Source organism: Pseudorca crassidens, chromosome 12 (genome assembly GCF_039906515.1).
Source record: "Pseudorca crassidens isolate mPseCra1 chromosome 12, mPseCra1.hap1, whole genome shotgun sequence".
In the NCBI taxonomy this organism is placed as follows: Eukaryota; Metazoa; Chordata; class Mammalia; order Artiodactyla; family Delphinidae; genus Pseudorca; species Pseudorca crassidens.
The window spans coordinates 85,809,013-85,827,288 of NC_090307.1; the positions used below are offsets into that span (position 1 = coordinate 85,809,013).

General features: G+C 45.3%; 2 protein-coding genes across 5 annotated transcripts in view; both read left to right on the forward strand.

Moving 5' to 3' along the window:
• ATP6V0A2 (ATPase H+ transporting V0 subunit a2) overlaps positions 1 to 13,244 on the forward strand; it is a 36,279-nt gene extending 23,035 nt beyond the window's left edge. Inside the window, exons 10-20 of one of the 3 annotated variants that reach the window (XM_067701151.1) lie at positions 873 to 1,017; positions 1,294 to 1,430; positions 1,931 to 2,118; positions 2,214 to 2,304; positions 3,336 to 3,454; positions 4,874 to 5,084; positions 5,690 to 5,809; positions 7,357 to 7,476; positions 9,251 to 9,368; positions 11,270 to 11,441; positions 12,093 to 13,244. In XM_067701151.1, coding sequence (XP_067557252.1) covers positions 873 to 1,017; positions 1,294 to 1,430; positions 1,931 to 2,118; positions 2,214 to 2,304; positions 3,336 to 3,454; positions 4,874 to 5,084; positions 5,690 to 5,809; positions 7,357 to 7,476; positions 9,251 to 9,368; positions 11,270 to 11,441; positions 12,093 to 12,192 — 1,521 coding nt within the window. In that variant the 3' untranslated portion in view covers positions 12,193 to 13,244. Of the gene's footprint in view, positions 1 to 866; positions 1,018 to 1,293; positions 1,431 to 1,930; positions 2,119 to 2,213; positions 2,305 to 3,335; positions 3,455 to 4,873; positions 5,085 to 5,689; positions 5,810 to 7,356; positions 7,477 to 9,250; positions 9,369 to 11,269; positions 11,442 to 12,092 lie in introns of those variants that run through there. The other 2 variants (XM_067701150.1, XM_067701152.1) reach the window with 2 other exon arrangements.
• Positions 13,245 to 15,731: 2,487 nt separating this feature from the next.
• DNAH10 (dynein axonemal heavy chain 10) overlaps positions 15,732 to 18,276 on the forward strand; it is a 147,671-nt gene continuing 145,126 nt past the window's right edge. Inside the window, exon 1 of one of the 2 annotated variants that reach the window (XM_067701117.1) lies at positions 15,732 to 16,578. In XM_067701117.1, the coding sequence (XP_067557218.1) occupies positions 16,365 to 16,578 (214 nt within the window). In that variant the 5' untranslated portion in view covers positions 15,732 to 16,364. The remainder of the gene's footprint in view (positions 16,579 to 18,276) is intronic. The other variant, XM_067701116.1, reaches the window with a different exon arrangement.

An 18,276-nucleotide genomic window follows, 5' to 3' on the forward strand; every position in this document is an offset into this window, starting at 1 on the left:
CTACTGTATAGCACAGGGAACTCTACCTAATACTATGTAATAACCTATATGGGAAAAGAATCTGAAAAAAGTAGATGTATGTGTATAAGTGAATCACTTTGCTGTATACCTGAAACTAACACAACATTGTAAATCAACTTTACTCCAATATAAGATAAAAAAACAAACAAAAAAAACTTAGTTCTTTACTGGAAATAGCAGGTTTACAAACTTCAAGTGGCAGTTAAGGAAACAAGTTTTCATAGGAGATTTTGGTTAATTGCTTTGTCTCATTACATAATTCTGTTACGGCACAAACGTAAAACACGCAGTGCTGAGAAGAAGGAAATACATGAATTAGTTATTTTGGCGTATGGGACATCTATTTTATTTATATATTTTAAAGCTCTAGATGATTCTTATTTATTGAGGTAACAACCGTTTTGAGGGACATGACTAATACTCTTGTTGTGTGTGTGAGTATATATAAGTAGTCCCAGAATCACCAACATACAACTGGAATTTACTGGTTTAGCTCTTAAAAATGTTCAAGAGGAATTTAGAGACAGCTACAGTATTACCTCATAAAACTGAAAAACAGGCGAGAATAAACCAAAATGTCAGTACGGCAAAATTTTGTTTTTTTCTTGGCATACCTGTCCCTGCCTGCTTCCCACCACTCAGCCTTGCTAGGTTCTTCCTTCTCCAAGACCACGTCCCCCAGGAGCCTTCCTCAGTCCCTCCTGTCACTTCTGCTGTACTTGAACCTCCAGCGGGGTGGTTCCCCACGTGCTCAGGGCCTTTCCATGGCAGCCAATGAAGATTTGTTGAAAGAGCTCTTGGGTGGTAATTTTTTCTTCCTCTGTCTCTTTTTTTTCACGTGAAAGAGACAGAGCGGTGCTTCGATCCCCTCATTCATGAACACAATCCCAACAAAAGAAACACCCCCGACTCTCATCCGCACCAACAAGTTCACCGAGGGGTTTCAGAACATCGTGGATGCCTACGGGGTTGGGAGCTACCGAGAAGTGAACCCAGGTTGGAAGCCTGAATTTGCCAGTCTTTGTGTCTTATACATTTTATACATCACTGCTGCTTTTTTTCCCTATAAGAATATAATAGATATTTGGAAAAATAGGCCCACTGTTACTGTTTTGTTATCTTATTTAGTATAAAGTGTTAATTTTAACCTGTCGGTTCTCTCCTGAGAATTTGGGAGAAAGTCAAGATCATTATACAGTATGTGGTCATGTTTGAGTTAACTAGAATTTTCTGCCTTTGCTGCGAATCAGAAATCGCTTGCTTTTCCTGCAGCTCTCTTTACCATCATCACTTTCCCCTTTTTATTTGCCGTGATGTTTGGAGACCTTGGACATGGCTTTGTGATGTTCTTATTTGCCCTCCTGTTGGTGTTAAACGAAGATCATCCCAGACTAAGTCAGTCACAAGAGGTAAAAACATAAACACTCGGGCTCATATCTGTTTGGGCAGCATTAGTAGTGATTCTCTTCTGTTTAACTATAAAAAGAGACGTTTAAAGATGTTCAGGGGCTTCCCTGGTGGCGCAGTGGTTGGGGGTCCGCCTGCCGATGCAGGGGACGCGAGTTCGTGACCTGGTCCGGGAAGATCCCACATACCATGGAGCGGCGGAGCCCGTGAGCCATGGCCGCTGAGCCTGCGCGTCCGGAGCCTGTGCTCCACAACGAGAGAGGCCACAACAGTGAGAGGCCCGCGTACCGCAAAAAAAAAAAACTGTTCAGTTTTGGGCGATAACCGTAACCCACCTGAGACATGGTTGCGGGGGCGGGTGGGCCTTCACCCCTGTGTGATGGGGGCGTCTGTGCCGTGAGCTTGCTTTTGAGCAGCCCTGAGAGGAGCGGTTAAGAAAGTGCCCAAACCCGGTCGGTCACGCCGGCTCGTTCTCCCGGTGGCCCCGCTTCGCTCCCCACAGATCGTGCGGATGTTTTTCAACGGCCGCTACATCCTCCTGCTGATGGGGCTGTTCTCAGTGTACACGGGCCTCATCTACAACGACTGCTTCTCCAAGTCGCTCAACCTCTTCGGCTCCGGGTGGAACGTGTCTGCCATGTACAGCTCCGGTCACAGCCCAGCGGAGCAGAGGAAGATGATGCTCTGGAAGTGAGTGTCCTGCTGCCAGTGTCTCAGGTGGAGGGGAGTTTCTCCGAGTCTCCTTCCCCCTCCGCAGGAGGCCCTCACCCTGCTTTTTGTTACAGTGACAGCGTCATCAGGCACAACAGGGTTTTGCAGTTGGATCCCAGTGTTCCCGGAGTGTTCCGAGGCCCTTATCCTCTTGGCATCGATCCCGTGAGTGTCCCCCCCCGCATTATCTCAGGTTCCTTGGTGCTGCTGCCATCTAATTTTTTAATTAAAATTTAAAAAAATTTTTGGCCATGCCGCGTGGCTTGTGGGATCTTAGTTCCCTGACCAGGGATCGAACCTGCGCCCTCAGCAGTGGAAGCATGGAGTCCTAACCACTGGACCTCCAGGGAATTCCCAGTGCCACCTCGCTTTAACTGTCACAGAGGTTTCTCAGACTGTTCAGCACGGTTCAGGTGGTGGTACGCGAGGGAGTGGTACTCTGGGGGTTTCTGCCTGGACGCCAGAGGCTCACTGTGTGTTCTGAGTCAGGCTGCTGTACAGAAGAAGCTGACGGTCAGTGCCCGAATACAAGACCACAGGGAGCTGGGGCTACGGTCTGTCCTACTTCCTGACCTGTTTTACTCTAGTGAGAAGTGGCACTTCCGGAGCCATGTAATGTGCACTGTTTCTTCGATGTCTTCTTTGTACAAGTGAATTGTTTTTTTACCCTTTGATGTAGAAAGAAATAGTATGGAATTTTAGAGTGGAAAGGGAGCTTAGGCTTATCATGGTGCTTATTGAGGTGGTTGTTTGAAAGGGAAAAAGTGTGGGGAGAAGGAAAGTGAAGCCGTGGCTCCAGGGCCGGGGCTGCCCCTGTCCTGCCCCCAACACGGCTCAGCAGGCTGCTGCTTATGAGGCCCAGGCAGCATTTCCCTAGACCCAGGGGTCTTTACGGGGAATCTCAGCCTTAAAAGAAAAGCTTAGAAACTACCTCGAAATTGGTTTGGAGTGATGCGATACAGTAGTGAAAAAAACTCTGTGACAAAAGTCTAGCATTCCCTAATCTGAGCTCTCCAAGGTAGTTCTCTCCTGAATGTGCATTCTCATCTCTAAACATAATTGGTGTAATTTAATGTTGTCAATATAATTGGAAACTTGAAAAAACCTGACAACAGTCTCCTTAAGGAACAGCACTTTTCGCCTAAGGCAGTTGAAGGAAGTTAAAGTTTTCTTTTTTGGTTTTGTTTTGTCTTTAGATTTGGAACTTGGCCACAAATCGTCTCACTTTTCTGAACTCTTTCAAAATGAAAATGTCTGTGATTTTAGGAATTACTCACATGACTTTTGGAGTCATTCTGGGAATATTTAACCACTTGTAAGTACAGATTATTTTTTAACCGGTATTTATAAGCCAAGTTTTTGTTATTTCTTAAACTTTGCTTCTTGATGGTAGACTACAATGATCTTAAAGGCAGCCAGCATAGTGGTTTGTTGTATTAATATGATTCTGTTTTTTATTTATTTTTAAACATTTTTGGCTGCGTTGGGTCTTTGCTGCTGTACGCGGGCTCTCTCTAGTTGCGGCGAGCGGGGGCTACTCTTCGTTGCGGTGTGCTGGCTTCTCATTGTAGTGGCTTCTCTCGTTGCGCAGCGTGGGCTCTAGGCGATGCGGGCTTCAGTAGTTGCAGCACGCGGGCTTAGTGGTTGTGGCTTGTGGGCCCTAGAGCACGCGGGCTTCAGTAGTTGTGGCGCATGGGCTTAGTGGTTGTGACTTGGGCTCTAGAGCACAGGCTCAGTAGTTGTGGTGCACGGGTTTAGTTGCTCCGTGGCATGTGAGATCTTCCCGGACCAGGGCTTGAAGCCGTGTCCCCTGCATTGGCAGGCGGATTCTTAACCACTGAGCCACCAGAGAAGTCCTATGATTCTGTTTTTTGTTTTTTTTTTAAATTTACTTTATTTATTTATTTTTGACTGCATTGGGTCTTCGTTGCTGCATGCGGGCTTTCTCTAGTTGTGGCGAGTGGGGGCTACTCTTCGTTGTGGTGCGCGGGCTTCTCATTGTGGTGGCTTCTCTTGTTGCAGAGCACAGGCTCTAGGCACATGGGCTTCAGTAGTTGTGGTATGTAGGCTCAGTAGTTGTGGCTTGTGGGCTCTAGAGCACAGGCTCAGTAGTTGTGGTGCATGGGCTTAGCTGCTCCGTGGCCTGTGGGATCCTCCCAGACAAGGGTTTGAACCCGTGTCCCCTGCATTGGCAGGCAGATTCTTAACCACTGCGCCACCAGGGGGCCCCAATTCTGTTTTGATGATAAGGTTTTTGGCAGCTTCATTGATTCAGCAAATATTTGTTGAGCACATAGAAGGTGCCTGGCACTATTCTAGGCACCAGGGATTGAACAGTGAGGAGGACAGAAAAAAGTTTTTGCCCTTATGGAGTTTACTTTCAAGTGAGGGAGGCATGCAACATGTACATTCATATTTATTTCCAGAGGTGATTTTTGTCATATCTTTTTTTCATTTTCTAAATTAGAAAACTTTTGTTTGTTTCTTAGAGCTGGTATATTAGGGGAAAGAAATTATGTCTTTTTTCTCTAGCTGGATCTGACAGTGAAACACTAGTCATCTCTACTGTCTTCACATTTCTTTTCTTCGTGGTTACATCTGAATCGTAAGACAGATGACGTTATGCTGAGATAGACTTTGTCACAGAGAATTTAAGATTAATTTACTCTTTCCTTTTTCTCTTAGTCCAATGTTGTTCATGGGTTGATCGATTCCTTTTTTTTTTTTTCCCTAGACATTTCAGGAAGAAGTTCAACATTTACCTGGTTTCCATCCCGGAACTTCTCTTCATGCTCTGCATCTTTGGCTACCTTGTCTTTATGATTTTCTATAAGTGGCTGGTTTATTCAGCAGAAACCTCCAGAGTCGCTCCTAGCATTCTGATTGAATTTATTAATATGTTTTTATTCCCGGCTAGTGACACAGGTGGTCTTTACCCAGGGCAGGTAAGCAGTTGTGTCTTCCACTGTGAAGAACTCAAAGGAAGTCCTCCTGATAGCCTTTTTGTTTTCATCAGTAGAATGATTAAAGGTGCTTTCCACAGGCCTCCCGGGCACAGAGGGGCTTTCTGCTCCTCTGTGTGTTATCACAAGAGGGTTCCATCCTGCTCTGAGAGCTGTCTCGGGGGCCCTGGTCAGACTGTGTATTCCAAACTCGCTGCCCCTCAGTAGCCGTGAAAACTGGTGGGAAGAGAATGTATTACTGGAGGGTTCCTGAGGGCTGTCCATCCATCCATTTTTCCAGTTTCTTTAAAATCAACTCTGACTAAGCCAGGTCCTCAGAGAACTGGCACTTGGACCACGGCACGCTGGCCCTCTCCAAAAATGGCTTTTCTATAACTGTGCATTTGTGTGATGCCATGCACGTCAGCTGTGAGTTTAGGAAACGAAAGGAAAAGACACACTGGCAAATGTAATTTAGCTTGCGTTTACTTTATGTTCCTTGTTAATAAAGAGACATTTTACTTGGTTTCCACTAGTTTAAGTGCACCAGTGACATTGTTAGCACATCTTCACGTTTTAACCGGCTTCCTCCCCTTTTGCACCAACAGGAGCACGTCCAGAGGCTGCTTCTGGTCATCACAGCGTTGTCTGTCCCTGTGCTCTTCTTGGGAAAGCCACTCTTCTTGTTGTGGCTTCACCGTGGGCGCAGTTGCTTTGGGGTCAGCAGGGTAAGTGTGGGTTTGGCTGCATGTTTGTAAATGGTGAGCAAAGTCTGTTTTTAGTTGTGAAAGGTTTTGTAAAGAAAACGCCTTCCATGGGGTCCCAGACTCTGATTTAAAAGCCAAAGCTTCCTTTATCGAGAACTTTCGCGTTGCCTGTTCTGCAGAAGCGTGGTGCAAAGAGCCTGCCGTGTCTGGGCATGGGAGACAGGTCCTCTGGTAATGAACCACAAACCTATCAGTAGATGGAACTGAATCCCTCAGTACTGCTTGTCATAAAGCATTTTTGTTCCTTATTCTTGCCTCTTGATTTTTCAAGGTTTTTTTGTTTAATTTAAATAACGTAACTAAAGGAAATGTGGAAAATATAGAAAATAATGCCTACTATTTCTCCTACTCAGTTATAACCAGTGTTAACCATTTGTTGAGTTTCTTTCCAGACTGTTTTCTTGTGTGTCTAGTTTCTCATTTTATTTTATTTTTTATAAATTGTGGTAAAATATACATGGCATAAATTTTCCATCTTAACTGTTTTTAGGTGCATGTTCAGTGGCATTACGTGCGTTCACATTGTGCAGCCATCCCCACCATCCGTCTCCAGAACTTTTTCGTCTTCCTGAGCTGAGACTCTTTACTCATTAATATTAACTCCCCATTTCCCCTCGACCCAGCCCCTGGCACCCACCCTTCTACTTTCTGTCTCTATGAAGTTGACTACTTTAGGTACCTTATATAAGTGGAATCATATAGTGTTTCTGCTTTTATGACTGGCTGATTTCACTTAACCTAATGTCCTCAAGATTCCTCCATGTTGTAGCTTGTGTCAGAATTTCCTTCCTTTTTAAGGCTGAGTAATATTCCATTATATGGATAGACCACATTTTGCTTATCAGTTCATCCATGAATGGGCACTTGGGTTGTTTTCACCTTTCAGGTACTGTGAATAATGCTCCTAAGAACATGGGTGTATAAATATCTCTTGGAGTCCTTGCTTTCAGTTCTTTTGGGTATATACCTAGAAATGGTAATTCTTTGTTTAATTTTTTGGGAACCACCAAACGTTCCACAGTGGCTGCGCCATTTTATGTTCCCACCAGCAATGCACAAGAGTTCCAGTTCCTCCATACCCTAATCAACACTTATTTATTTTCTTTTTTTTGGTTTGTTTACAATAGCCATCCTAGTGGGTATGATATGCTTATTTTCTTTCAAAGGACTTTTTTTTTTTTTTATTCCTAAAGAGCTGAATTTTTAAAAGAATCGAAGGGGTGCTAACTTTGATTTTGTCACAACCTTGTGATTTTTTTTGCGGTACGCAGGCCTCTCACTGTTGTGGCCTCTCCCGTTGCAGAGCACAGCCTCTGGACGCACAGGCTCAGCGGCCATGGCTCACGGGCCCAGCCGCTCCGTGGCATGTGGGATCTTCCCGGACCAGGGCGCGAACCCGCATCCCCTGCATCGGCAGGCGGACTCCCAACCACTGCGCCACCAGGGAAGACCCACAACCTTGTGATTTTAAAGGCACTGACTCTGTATTCTTTGCGTTGTCTTTTTAGAGTGGTTACACACTTGTAAGGAAAGATAGCGAGGAAGAAGTTTCTTTGCTGGGAAGCCAAGACCTAGAAGAGGGAAACAACCAAATGGAAGATGGTTGTAGAGAAGTGACGTGTGAAGAGGTAACCTTTTCAGTTACTGTTGGTGATGTTAGGTAAGGAGCCAGGCTTGCACAGAGATGATCGTCATTATGAGAGTGATAAGAATCATCTTAGAAAACAAAATTGAAAGCAAAACAACCGTTACTCCAAGCTTTCCACATGCTGTTCTGGTCATACAATTGTCATCATAATATAATGATTCTGGGTTAACATTTTGTGAGTTTCAGTCTTACAGTGGGATTTATAGTGTTAACATTACAAGTTGTGATGCTGAGTGACTTAAGGTGCCATGAACATTGCTTTGAGAAGACTCTCGTCTTCATTAGAACTTGCCCATAGTTGTAAGAAAGAGACCCTGTTCACACTGGCTTCAAGGGGAATCTGCTGGCCCACATCAGGATGGGGCAGAGTGGGCCTCAGGAGGGTGGGCCTTTGGATTTCCAGTCCCAGCTAGTCTGAGTTAGTTTTTCTTTGCAAGTTTGCCTCATATTCTGAAGCCAGTTGGCCCCTTGGTGTTGGAACCGTGGCCACAGTGAGCACTGGGCTTATTTTCTTCAATCAGAGAAAAGTGCACTTCCCTGCTTGTTACCATGAGGAAAAATCCCAGGGAAGTGCTGTGATTGGCCTGGCCGGGGTCACTTGCCATCCCTAGACCAGTGACTGCTGCAGTAGTCTGCATGGGCTGCCACAACCACACACTCGGGGGCTTCGGTTACAGAAATGTATTTCCCACGGTTCTGGAGGCTGGAAGTCCAAGGTCAAGATGTTGGCCAGGTTGGTTTCTCCTGGGGCCTCTCTCCCAAGCTTGTGGACAGCCACTTTATCGCTGTGTCCCCACATGGCCTTTTCACTGTGCGTGCCTCTTTGGTGTCTCTTCCTCTTCTTATAAGGACACCAGTCCTATTGGGTCAGGCCCCACCCTTATGACTTCATTTAACCTTACTTACCTCCTTAAAGGCCCCATATCCAAACACAGTCACATTGGGGATTAGGGCTTCAACAGACAAATTTTGGGGGGAACACAGTTCAGCCCATAACAACTGTGCGATACAGAGTTAGATGGCAGAAGAAACAGTTCCTCCCAGAGAAGGGAAGCACAGTCCTGGCAGACAGAACAGAGCACGTCTGTTACTGTGGTCTGCTTTATTTTCTTGGAAACTTTTTTGGCTGTCCGATGAGGACGAAACAGAATTTCTTAGTCAACCTTTTGTAATTATTATGTAATTTAGTGTTTTAATTTGGGACAATTAATAATTAAGTTTTTAAGATCATAAAGAAACAAAAAGCGGAGCTGGAAAGAATGTGGGAGCCATCTTGCCCAGTGTTCTGCAGCGTTTTCTCTATCAGGGACTCTTTTATAATCTCCCCTTGTCAGACTTGTATTAAGATGCTCTTATCTATTAAACACACACACGTGTTCACAGTCTCCTAATCTTGTGGTTGGTAGATGTCTGTTTCTCATTACACGTTTTGTAATGACTAAGAGTACCTCAAGAACCCCGTTGGGCTGCCTGAGGGCCGTGGGCATTGTGCCATCACAGTTCTGGTCCAGCCACCCTTGCCTTACGTGCAGGACCGCGGCCTGGGGACAAGGGGGCGGGAGCTCTGTGGGTCGGGGAACTGGTTAGTGGCGGAGTTGTGAGCAGAGCTGTGTTCCTCACACGCCAGCACATCCTCACCAGTATTCCAGAAGCCAGTCCTTTCACTGTAATCCTGAAAGTGGAGCAGACTTGTAGCTTGTGGAAGTAAGCATGTCACGGGTGGAGTCTAACACATGTTGTGTCATCTCTCTCAGTTTAATTTTGGAGAAATATTAATGACCCAAGTAATTCATTCCATCGAGTACTGTCTGGGATGCATCTCCAACACCGCTTCGTACCTGAGGCTCTGGGCACTCAGTTTGGCTCACGCACGTAAGTTTTGCTTAGACCTGTAGCTCCCGAACTCTGTGTCGAGACGCCCCGCAGCGCCTCGGTTAAGTCATGGGGGCACCATGGGACATTGAAAAATTTTGATGGAAAGGGCACTATTTTTCAGATACTATGTGAACAGGGACTGTTAAGTTGTTTGGACTTGACTACTTACTGCACTGGTCTCCTGGGTATTTCTTTTGGCCTCAGGGTGCTGTGAAAAAAATCACTGGGACACACGAGGGCTTCAAGGACCGAGAAGGCTTGGGAACGTCTGGCGTAGGCATTTCGCTCCGTCTGCTCTGACCATTATTGTTTTTGTTATTACTATTATTGTATTCAGTGCTGCCTTACCAAGTGTGAATGTCTAGTTATGTCAAGCAAGTTCTAAAACAATGCTGATTAATAGTTTTGATGCGTGGATTTCAGTTACCTGCGTTTAGTTAAGTCTCAGCAGTCCCCCAAGAACATGGTTGAAATTTCAGTTACTACAGTAAAAATTGTGTGTATGGGTGCAAAGTGCAGGCTTCACTGCTGGCCCTTCAGCCCGCAAGCCACTATGTAAATAGCACAGACGCGCATCATGATCAGAGACCAGCTGCATCACTTCTCTCGGAGTCTGTTGTGGTTGGACCCTGTGCACCTGCTGCTCAGTTCATGCGCAGATAGCAAGGCGCATGGTGGTGCTGGCTCCTTGTGGGCCGGTGGTAAACCCACATGGCATTTAAAGGCGGATTGCTGAACCGAGGGAATTGGCCAACAGAGATGAAGAAGTGCAGCAGAGGAACAAACAGTGATATGCTGGAAGTGAAATGCCGATCGAATGTAACTGGAGTTTAGGGAGAAAGAGCTGACACGGGAGTGGTGACACTGGTGCCGTTCGAGAGGCGAAATCTGCAGCCAGAGGAACTTGGTGATGTACAGAAAGAAGATGCAGGTGTCCCAGAAGTGGTGCCACAGGAACTCTAGGAGGTATTTCAGGACATTGAAGGTGCAAAGCATGCTGTGTTAGAAGCTGATCCAAACTCAGAAAAGAGTCGGACAGCCAAGTAGGATGCCAAGCATTAGAGAAGATGCTCACTCCGTGTCAAGGTGCCCAGCCAAGCCCAAGTCACATGAGAAGAAGGCTGTTCAAAGCACCCTTGATAAGTTCTCACCAAAACCCCCCAGCAATTGAATGCTCAATGTTGCTAATGTTTTAAGAATAGATTTACTCTTGTTTTTCATTTCTCTGTGCATTTATAACCAACAGTAAGAGAGTTTTTAATGTTTTGACAAAAATTTTGAAAGGTCCTAGAACAATTGTAATTTTTCCCGTTGACCATTAAGGATGCTTTGGACGGTCATTGCTCTGCTCCTGCATTACTGTGCAAAGACTGTACTTGGGAAAACTACCAGATGATAGGGGTTTTTGTTGTTGTTGTTACATTGATATTTTTGTAAGCATAGCCGCAAGTCTAGAACTTGCTGGCGGGAGGGGGTCCATCATCTTCATATTACAGAGGAGGAGACTGAAGCCCAGTGAGGGTTGGTGCTGGCGCACGGTCACCCACCTGGTCAGTCAGTAGCCGAGTCAGGACTGATGCCCAGCTTCCCGCTGCCTGGCCCAGTGCTGCGTTGGGACAGAGCCAGCCGGACCCCTATTTGGGTCAGGATCTCTCATTGGCAGGCAGGCAGGGCTCTGATTTCTCTGGAATGTCAAGTCTTCCTCTGTGTTTGAGATGATCAAGTTGCTGGTTAACTTTTACGTGGGAAGCCGATTACGTTTGTCTTATATGGGTGTGTATTTATTTTAGGGATAACAATTCAAAATTGTTTCAGAAGGAAACCCAGTCTAACTAGCTAATTGAAGTGACTCACTGAAGGTGAACAGAAGTTAACTTTGCAAAATGCTTGCCTTGCAGAGCTATCTGACGTGCTGTGGGCCATGCTGATGCGGGTCGGCCTCCGCGTAGACACGACCTACGGGGTCTTGCTGCTTCTCCCAGTCATCGCTCTCTTTGCGGTTTTGACCATTTTCATCCTTTTGATCATGGAAGGGCTTTCTGCATTTCTTCACGCCATCCGCCTCCACTGGTGAGTTTGGAATTTAGCTTTGGAACTGTTACTTAACAAAAATCTAACACCCTACTCCCCCAGTACGTACATATATGTGTAACAGTTCCAGTGATATGTATACGTATACATATATTATTTAGGCTACTTCTCCCCTTCCCGGGATTGGGATCTGTATTCTGATCCCCTGAGTTAAAATTGTATTTTGTTTCTGAGCTTTTGTCGCCGACACATAAAAGCAAGTTTACGCTTGCTGAATAATTTTGTGTATTTCACACTTTCAGTTCACTTTGGGTCTGACAGTTTGCTTTATCTTATTGTAAACCATATTTCTTAATGTTTTACAGTGTATATCAGATTACTTGTCTGTGTATCCAGTTACTGGGGAGAGAGAGGTTCCTAATGCTCATGTGTATGTCCATAGGGTGGGAGGTGACGTGAGGTGTCAGCGTTTTCTTCATGAGAAAGCCAGCAAAGGGCCGGTGTGTGTGTGTGTATTTTATCTAAGCAAAAGTATTTGTGCCAAGAGCATGTATGGAATGAAGCAACTTCAGAAGCACAGGAACTTTTTTCTTTTTTAACTTATAAATGTTGTTTTAAGGAATGTAGCAAGTGTTATTCAGAATCTTTCATTAATACATGGTTTTGTTTTGTTTTGTTTTGTTTTTTTAGGGTAGAATTTCAGAACAAATTCTACGTTGGTGCAGGCACCAAATTTGTTCCTTTCTCACTCAGATTACTTTCTTCGAAGTTTAGTGACGACATGGCATGATCATATTGCCGTATCCAACAAGCTTTCAGATTTAAGGAGAATTATCATGTTGTAGAATTTCCTTATGTTAAATTGACGATAGGAAAAATTCCATCTTCATTAACTGCCTTATGAGATAGCCAAATGATTCTGTAAGATATACCTCTTCCTCATATGTTAAATAATTTTGTAAAGTTTCTCAATTTCAGATATATAAATTTCTTTCAGTTTTTATGATGAGCAAATATAAGTTAATGCCAAAAGTTATGTTAAAGTTATTTTTAAAAATATAGTCTTGGGGGAGAGAAGCCAATTTTGAATGGCTAATTGAAAATGGTCTTAAATACTTGATTCCTTTTCAACTTATTTAAAAAAAAAAACTAGAGTTATTCTGTCACCTGAAGTTGTCAGATAATATTTTCCAACAGCTGAAGTTAAGTAGTTTTTAAAAAAATTTAATGATGGTTAATCAAAAGATTCACATTTATTTTGCTTGGTTAAAAGTATGCAAACTTTTTTTATCGTGTGCTATCTAGAATTGCAAGTAGAATTGTTTCTACGATTTTGTCTTGTTATAATAATTGGAGAAAATGGGATAAAATAACATACAACAAATGGTTATCCCACTTGTATATTTTTTTAAAGACTCTTGTTATCCTTACATAAAACCAATTATGATAATTGTATGTTTGGGAAGATAAACTGTGTACTGAGCCTTAAAATCCAGTGTGACTGTAGACGATGTAATATGGATATGATTCGAACGTAGTGACCAGCTTGGCTGATGTCCCTGAACCAAAAGGGGTTTATACTGAGTGAAGGAAAGGTAAAAAGTAGGATTTTGTATATTTTTATAATAAAATATAAATTAAGGTATTTTACCATGAAGAGGGTGCACCTATCCTTGAGAACAGTATAATTATAATGATTCAGTTTCAGACTAATTCGAAATAAATGTCTAATAAAGGCATTTAGAGTTAAACTTTTAAAAACTATTTAGATCAGTTGAAAACCAATTCTTACTAAGCCATTAATGTATATAATCTTCAGAGTAAATTCATCTTTTCACTTGACATTTGAGTCAGTCCTGTTGAACATTTTGATCTGTCCTGTATTCTTGTAAATTATGTTCGTTTTTCATATTTTACTGTAACTGAATTTAGATAATTATTTTCAAAAAGAAACCTGCAGTATTTTCGCTTTCTTAACATTTTGAGTAACTCACATGAAGAGGCCCGCTTGTCTCCTTCACCTTGGCTGGTGGTAGAGAGTTTGGTGTTTTCATTACAAGTTAAGATCATGGTAGCCCTGAATTTAAGCGTATCTTTTCAGGTAATTTCAAGGCCTATTTGCTGAGAGGCATGAATTGAACATCATGACATAACTGTGACTCTGACATTAGACCTTTTTTTTTTTTTTTTTTTTTTTTTTTTTGCAGTACTCGGGCCTCTCACTATTGTGGCCTCTCCCGTTGCGGAGCACAGGCTCCGGACGCGCAGGCTCAGCGGCCATGGCTCACGGGCCCAGCCGCTCCGCGGCATGTGGGATCCTCCCGGACCGGGACACGAACCCGCGTCCCCTGCATCGGCAGGTGGACTCTCAACCACTGTGCCTGACCAGGGAAGCCCTGAACCTTTTAAATTGTAGTAAAGATTCCATGCTACTCCTCTCATATGAGATGCTGTCCCTCATAATATCAAACATAAAATGATGCTGATGAAACTCTTAAAAATGATACTGCTGGGCTTCCCTGGTGGCGCAGTGGTTGAGAATCCGCCTGCCGATGCAGGGGACGTGGGTTTGTGTCCTGGTCCGGGAGGATCCCACATGCCGCGGAGCGGCTGGGCCCGTGAGCCATGGCCGCTGAGCCTGCGCGTCCGGAGCCTGTGCCCCGCAACGGGAGAGGCCACAACAGTGAGAGGCCCGTGTACCGCAAAAAAAAAAATGATACTGCTGTCAACGTTAAGTTTCTTCAGAAAGGCACTTGGACACTTCTTTTGGGTGAATATGAAATCTGAATAATGCCTTCCAGGTTTCAAATGTGTCCCTCACAAGTTCTTATTTTTATTATTTTACTCCAAGATGGTAACTAATTCATCCTTAGGAAACCCACCATTTTAACTGACTAGTAAACTGACTAGTTAACCGACTAGTAAACAAGAGACGTACAGCATCTGCTAGAATTCTTTTCTGTCCCCATTGGCAGTTGTCACGGGGGCCACTTTTTAATTCCAGTGAACGCCTCTATCAGGGCATAGAACAGAGGGTGAAGAGTCACTTTTCAACTGAAACCTATGTAGTACTGTAGAACATAATGGTATAAAAGACGGATTGTCAGTCCTAATTTTTGTGAAAGAACTCTCTAGAATTACAGTTTGATGGTGTCTTTTAGGCACAAAGGTATATTTTCTTTCTTAATATAAAGCTGCTGGTTCCAGTGTCATGTTACCAGAGCAGTTGCTCTGTTTTGTTTGTTAAGCTGTTTGGTAGAACTATTATGTGTACAGTTTTTAAGACATAACTTCATGCCCTTGATAGCAAGCATCCAGGGGAAGAATGCTCAGTTGTCTGGATGATGCTAAGTTAACCTGTTTATTTTCGTAACGCGAAAAGTCACGACTGCCACGTCTTCCGGTTTTCATTCAGGTGTGCATCCTAAAATAGAAATCCAAGGGATTTCTTCAGAAAAATAGAGTTTGCTTTCGGCCTGCAAGGGTGAAGGAGGTCCTCGTGGTGATGTGATTGTGCTGAGTTAAGGAGTGCAAAGGGGGTTTGATGGGGGTCACGCTGAGCCCGTGGCCTGGCAGCTTATCGCGGCTAGGACGTTGAGGGGACTCACCTTTCACTGAGTGCCACTCTGTCCTCATTTCTGGAATGGGTATTTTATAACAACATTCTGATCTGAATTTTCATTCTGCAGCAGTTTAATAAGGCGTAGACTATAGGATAGGTAACTCTTATGTTTACGAATTAAAAATTCAGACACTTTAGGGCCTGATTCATTTTGGAAAACAGAAATAAAAATAACTTCAGCTGTTCTGCAGTCTGCATTTAAAAACAACTTTATTAAAAATTTAAAAGCCAGGTTTGCTTGCATGCCATCTGGTATATCTCCAGCAAGGTTATTAAGAAATCTTATTCAAGATGATGAAAATAAGACAGGTCCGAGTAGTAATTTTCCAACAGCCAGGCCAATGATGCTGAACTTTGGTTTAGAATTTTAAGAAATACTTAGAACATTCTACCTGTTCCTTGATGGGAAAATCCAATAAGAAGGCTAGGTTCTTAGGGTCAGCCCAATAATCTCTAGGGGCTCAGTGAGGGAAAACGACTGAACAAGTTAAAGAACTACAGATGTATGAAGGGACACATTTGCATCTTCCTAGCAGTATTGAACTTCCCTTTATTAATGAAAAATAAATTTATCTCTATTTTTGAAACGTGGGTGTTTTGCTTTATTATGCTTTGGATTGGCTACAGAGCTGAAGAGCTCGGCTTCTCCTACTCTGTAGCCAGTGTCCCTTCTTGGGGCTCCGCCTTCCCTGATCCTGGTACACCGGAAGGAGCTTGCCCCTTCTTGGGAATCTTCGCTGTGTATTTGCTCTTCTGACGCCCTTTGATCCATAGCGACCCGAGGGCTCAGACTATAGTCCTTTTGCCTCGCGTCCAACTTTGCCTCTACCACCTCCGAGATACCGTGACTTTGTCTGTCACGTATCTTGCCACTGTTTCCTTATCGACAAAGCGGGCAGGACAGTCCCAGACGCCGTGGCGGTTAAGAATCACAGGAGGCCTTGCGCATGCAGCACTTATAAGGATCCTGGCGCACCTCTAGGTCTGCAGTCGGCTGCCTTCCTACACGTCTTTCCGTCCCCGGGGCTTGCGTGCGGCCGTCCAGCTCATCTCGGTCCTCCCAGGAGGAAGGGGGCGCCCAACCGGGGGAAGAGCCCCGACCCTCCTCCGTGCGCAGGCTGGGGCGCCACGGCCCCTCCCCAGGGGCTCCGCGCCACCCTCCCGAGTCCCGCTTCGCGCCTCTGAGAGCGCGGGGCCCGGGTGCAGGGGCGCCCGGGGACCGTGGGGCCCCGTGCCCGCGGCGGCCGTTGCCGGGGCGCCCGTTGCTAGGGGCGCCGTTACCACAGACGCCTACCCGGCGCTACACTCCCTGAGCCCGGTGCTGCCAGCTCTGCGGCGCCATGGACGACCTACGGGTGCTGTGGATGCGTGACCGAGTGTACACCGCCTTCGGCATCACAGACCCCCAGATCTTCGAGGAGTTGCTGAACCGCAACGACGGCGAGGTCGAGGACCTCATCCTGCACTTCCTCAACCAGACCAGCGACGAGGAGGGCGCCTCGACTCTCTTCTTCTACCGCAAGGTGGTGCCCGAGGAAGTGGAGGTGGAGATCGGTGAGCCCCGCGGCCGCCCTCCCGCCGCGCCCCCTCCTGCCCCGTTTCCCACCTCACCACCGCGGGGACTGCAGACCCCCGCCCACCCCGCTCTTGGCCTCACGTGCATTCCGCAAATGCTTATTGTCGCCCACCGTGTGCAGGCACAGTCCAGGCACTGGGTGAACTGGACAAGCCCACTTGGAAAGTCAGACCTTGAGTGAATAATCACAACAAACACTCATTTAGCGCTTACTCTGTGCCAGGTACAGTTCCAAATGCGTATATCAGCTACTAATCCCATGAAGTGGGTGTATTGTTATCCCATTTTACAGATGAGCAAGCTGTGGCACAGAGAGGGTTAACTAGCTCATCCACACAGGTCACATAGTAACGACTCAGAAGAATATGTGTCGCTGTCCAATGACGTCTCACAGACGGATAGAGAAACGGCCCAGGGGCTGAGAGGGTCAGTTCATCCTCACACTCTCAGATGGTGACAGGGTCTCCTGGAGGTGGAGAAGAGTGCCCCTTCCTATCTTCCCAGGCTCCCGACGTGCTACTGTAAAGTAACACCAAAACAATTTTTTAAAACAATTTAAAAAGATTACATTAGATTTAAACGTTTATGTTGAACAATTTAGCATTTTAAATAAAAATAACGACAGTGACTGATGCCCAGAACCTTCTGTGGAGGTGGCCGGTCCAGCCCAGGGACACAGAGACAGCCTGGGGTGGGGGGAGGGGGAGACAGGACAGAGTGCAGGGGACACTCAGAAAGGAGATTGGGGGACACACAAGTTCTCCCCCAGTAGGAACACCCGTGTCAGTGCAGCTGTCACGGACCGGGTTTGTGTGATGTGTCCCATCAATGTCAGTCTCCTGTGCCAGTGTCACATCTTCACGAGGCTTCTGGATCCCCTCCAGGACCTTTCACAGGGTGGGATGGCAGAGCCAGGCAGAAGTTTTTTTCTCTTAAAAGGCCGTAGGCACATTTATTTTAAATGTACGTTCTTTGCACAAAATAATACACACATTCACTGTAGAAAAATCCAAGCCCATAAACAATAACACACTGCAGACGACACCCGGAGAGACGACCCTTGTAACACTTGGGATCTAATTCTACCCCCCTTCCCCGGAAGACCTCTGGACCTGGGTGTTACATTATAATAGGACCTTGGATTTAGACTCTCGTGACCACCAAGTGAAATTCTGATACACTAGCAGGATTGACTTTTACATGCACCATATTTCAGTAACCCTGATTTTCTATACTTGAACATATATATATATATATATACACCAAGACCCTAAGAAATGAACGCAACTTGGACTTCTTGTGACCTCTGAGGGCTTCTGTTAATAGTTCGTGGCTGTTTTCTGTGCTGTGTATACTACCACATGTTCAGCCCAGTGTCTCCTGGCAGGATGCCCCTGTTCTATGTGAAAGGAGATTATAGTCTCGCTTCCGAGGGTCCCCCTGCTTAATTCCTCCAAAGCGTCCTCGGAAATCCCCCGAGCACTATGTCTGTTTCTGGTCTGTCTCTAACCCACCCCTCAGCCCACCCCAACGTTCTTCCCCTCCTTTTCTGGGTCTTCTCACTGTCATCACATCTTGAGAATGGCAATGTATTCCCTGCTGAGGATGCCGTCCCCAGAAACTCAAAGCTACTGCTCCTGGGGGCACTAGAATGGTGTTGAGTGTTGGGGGTTGGG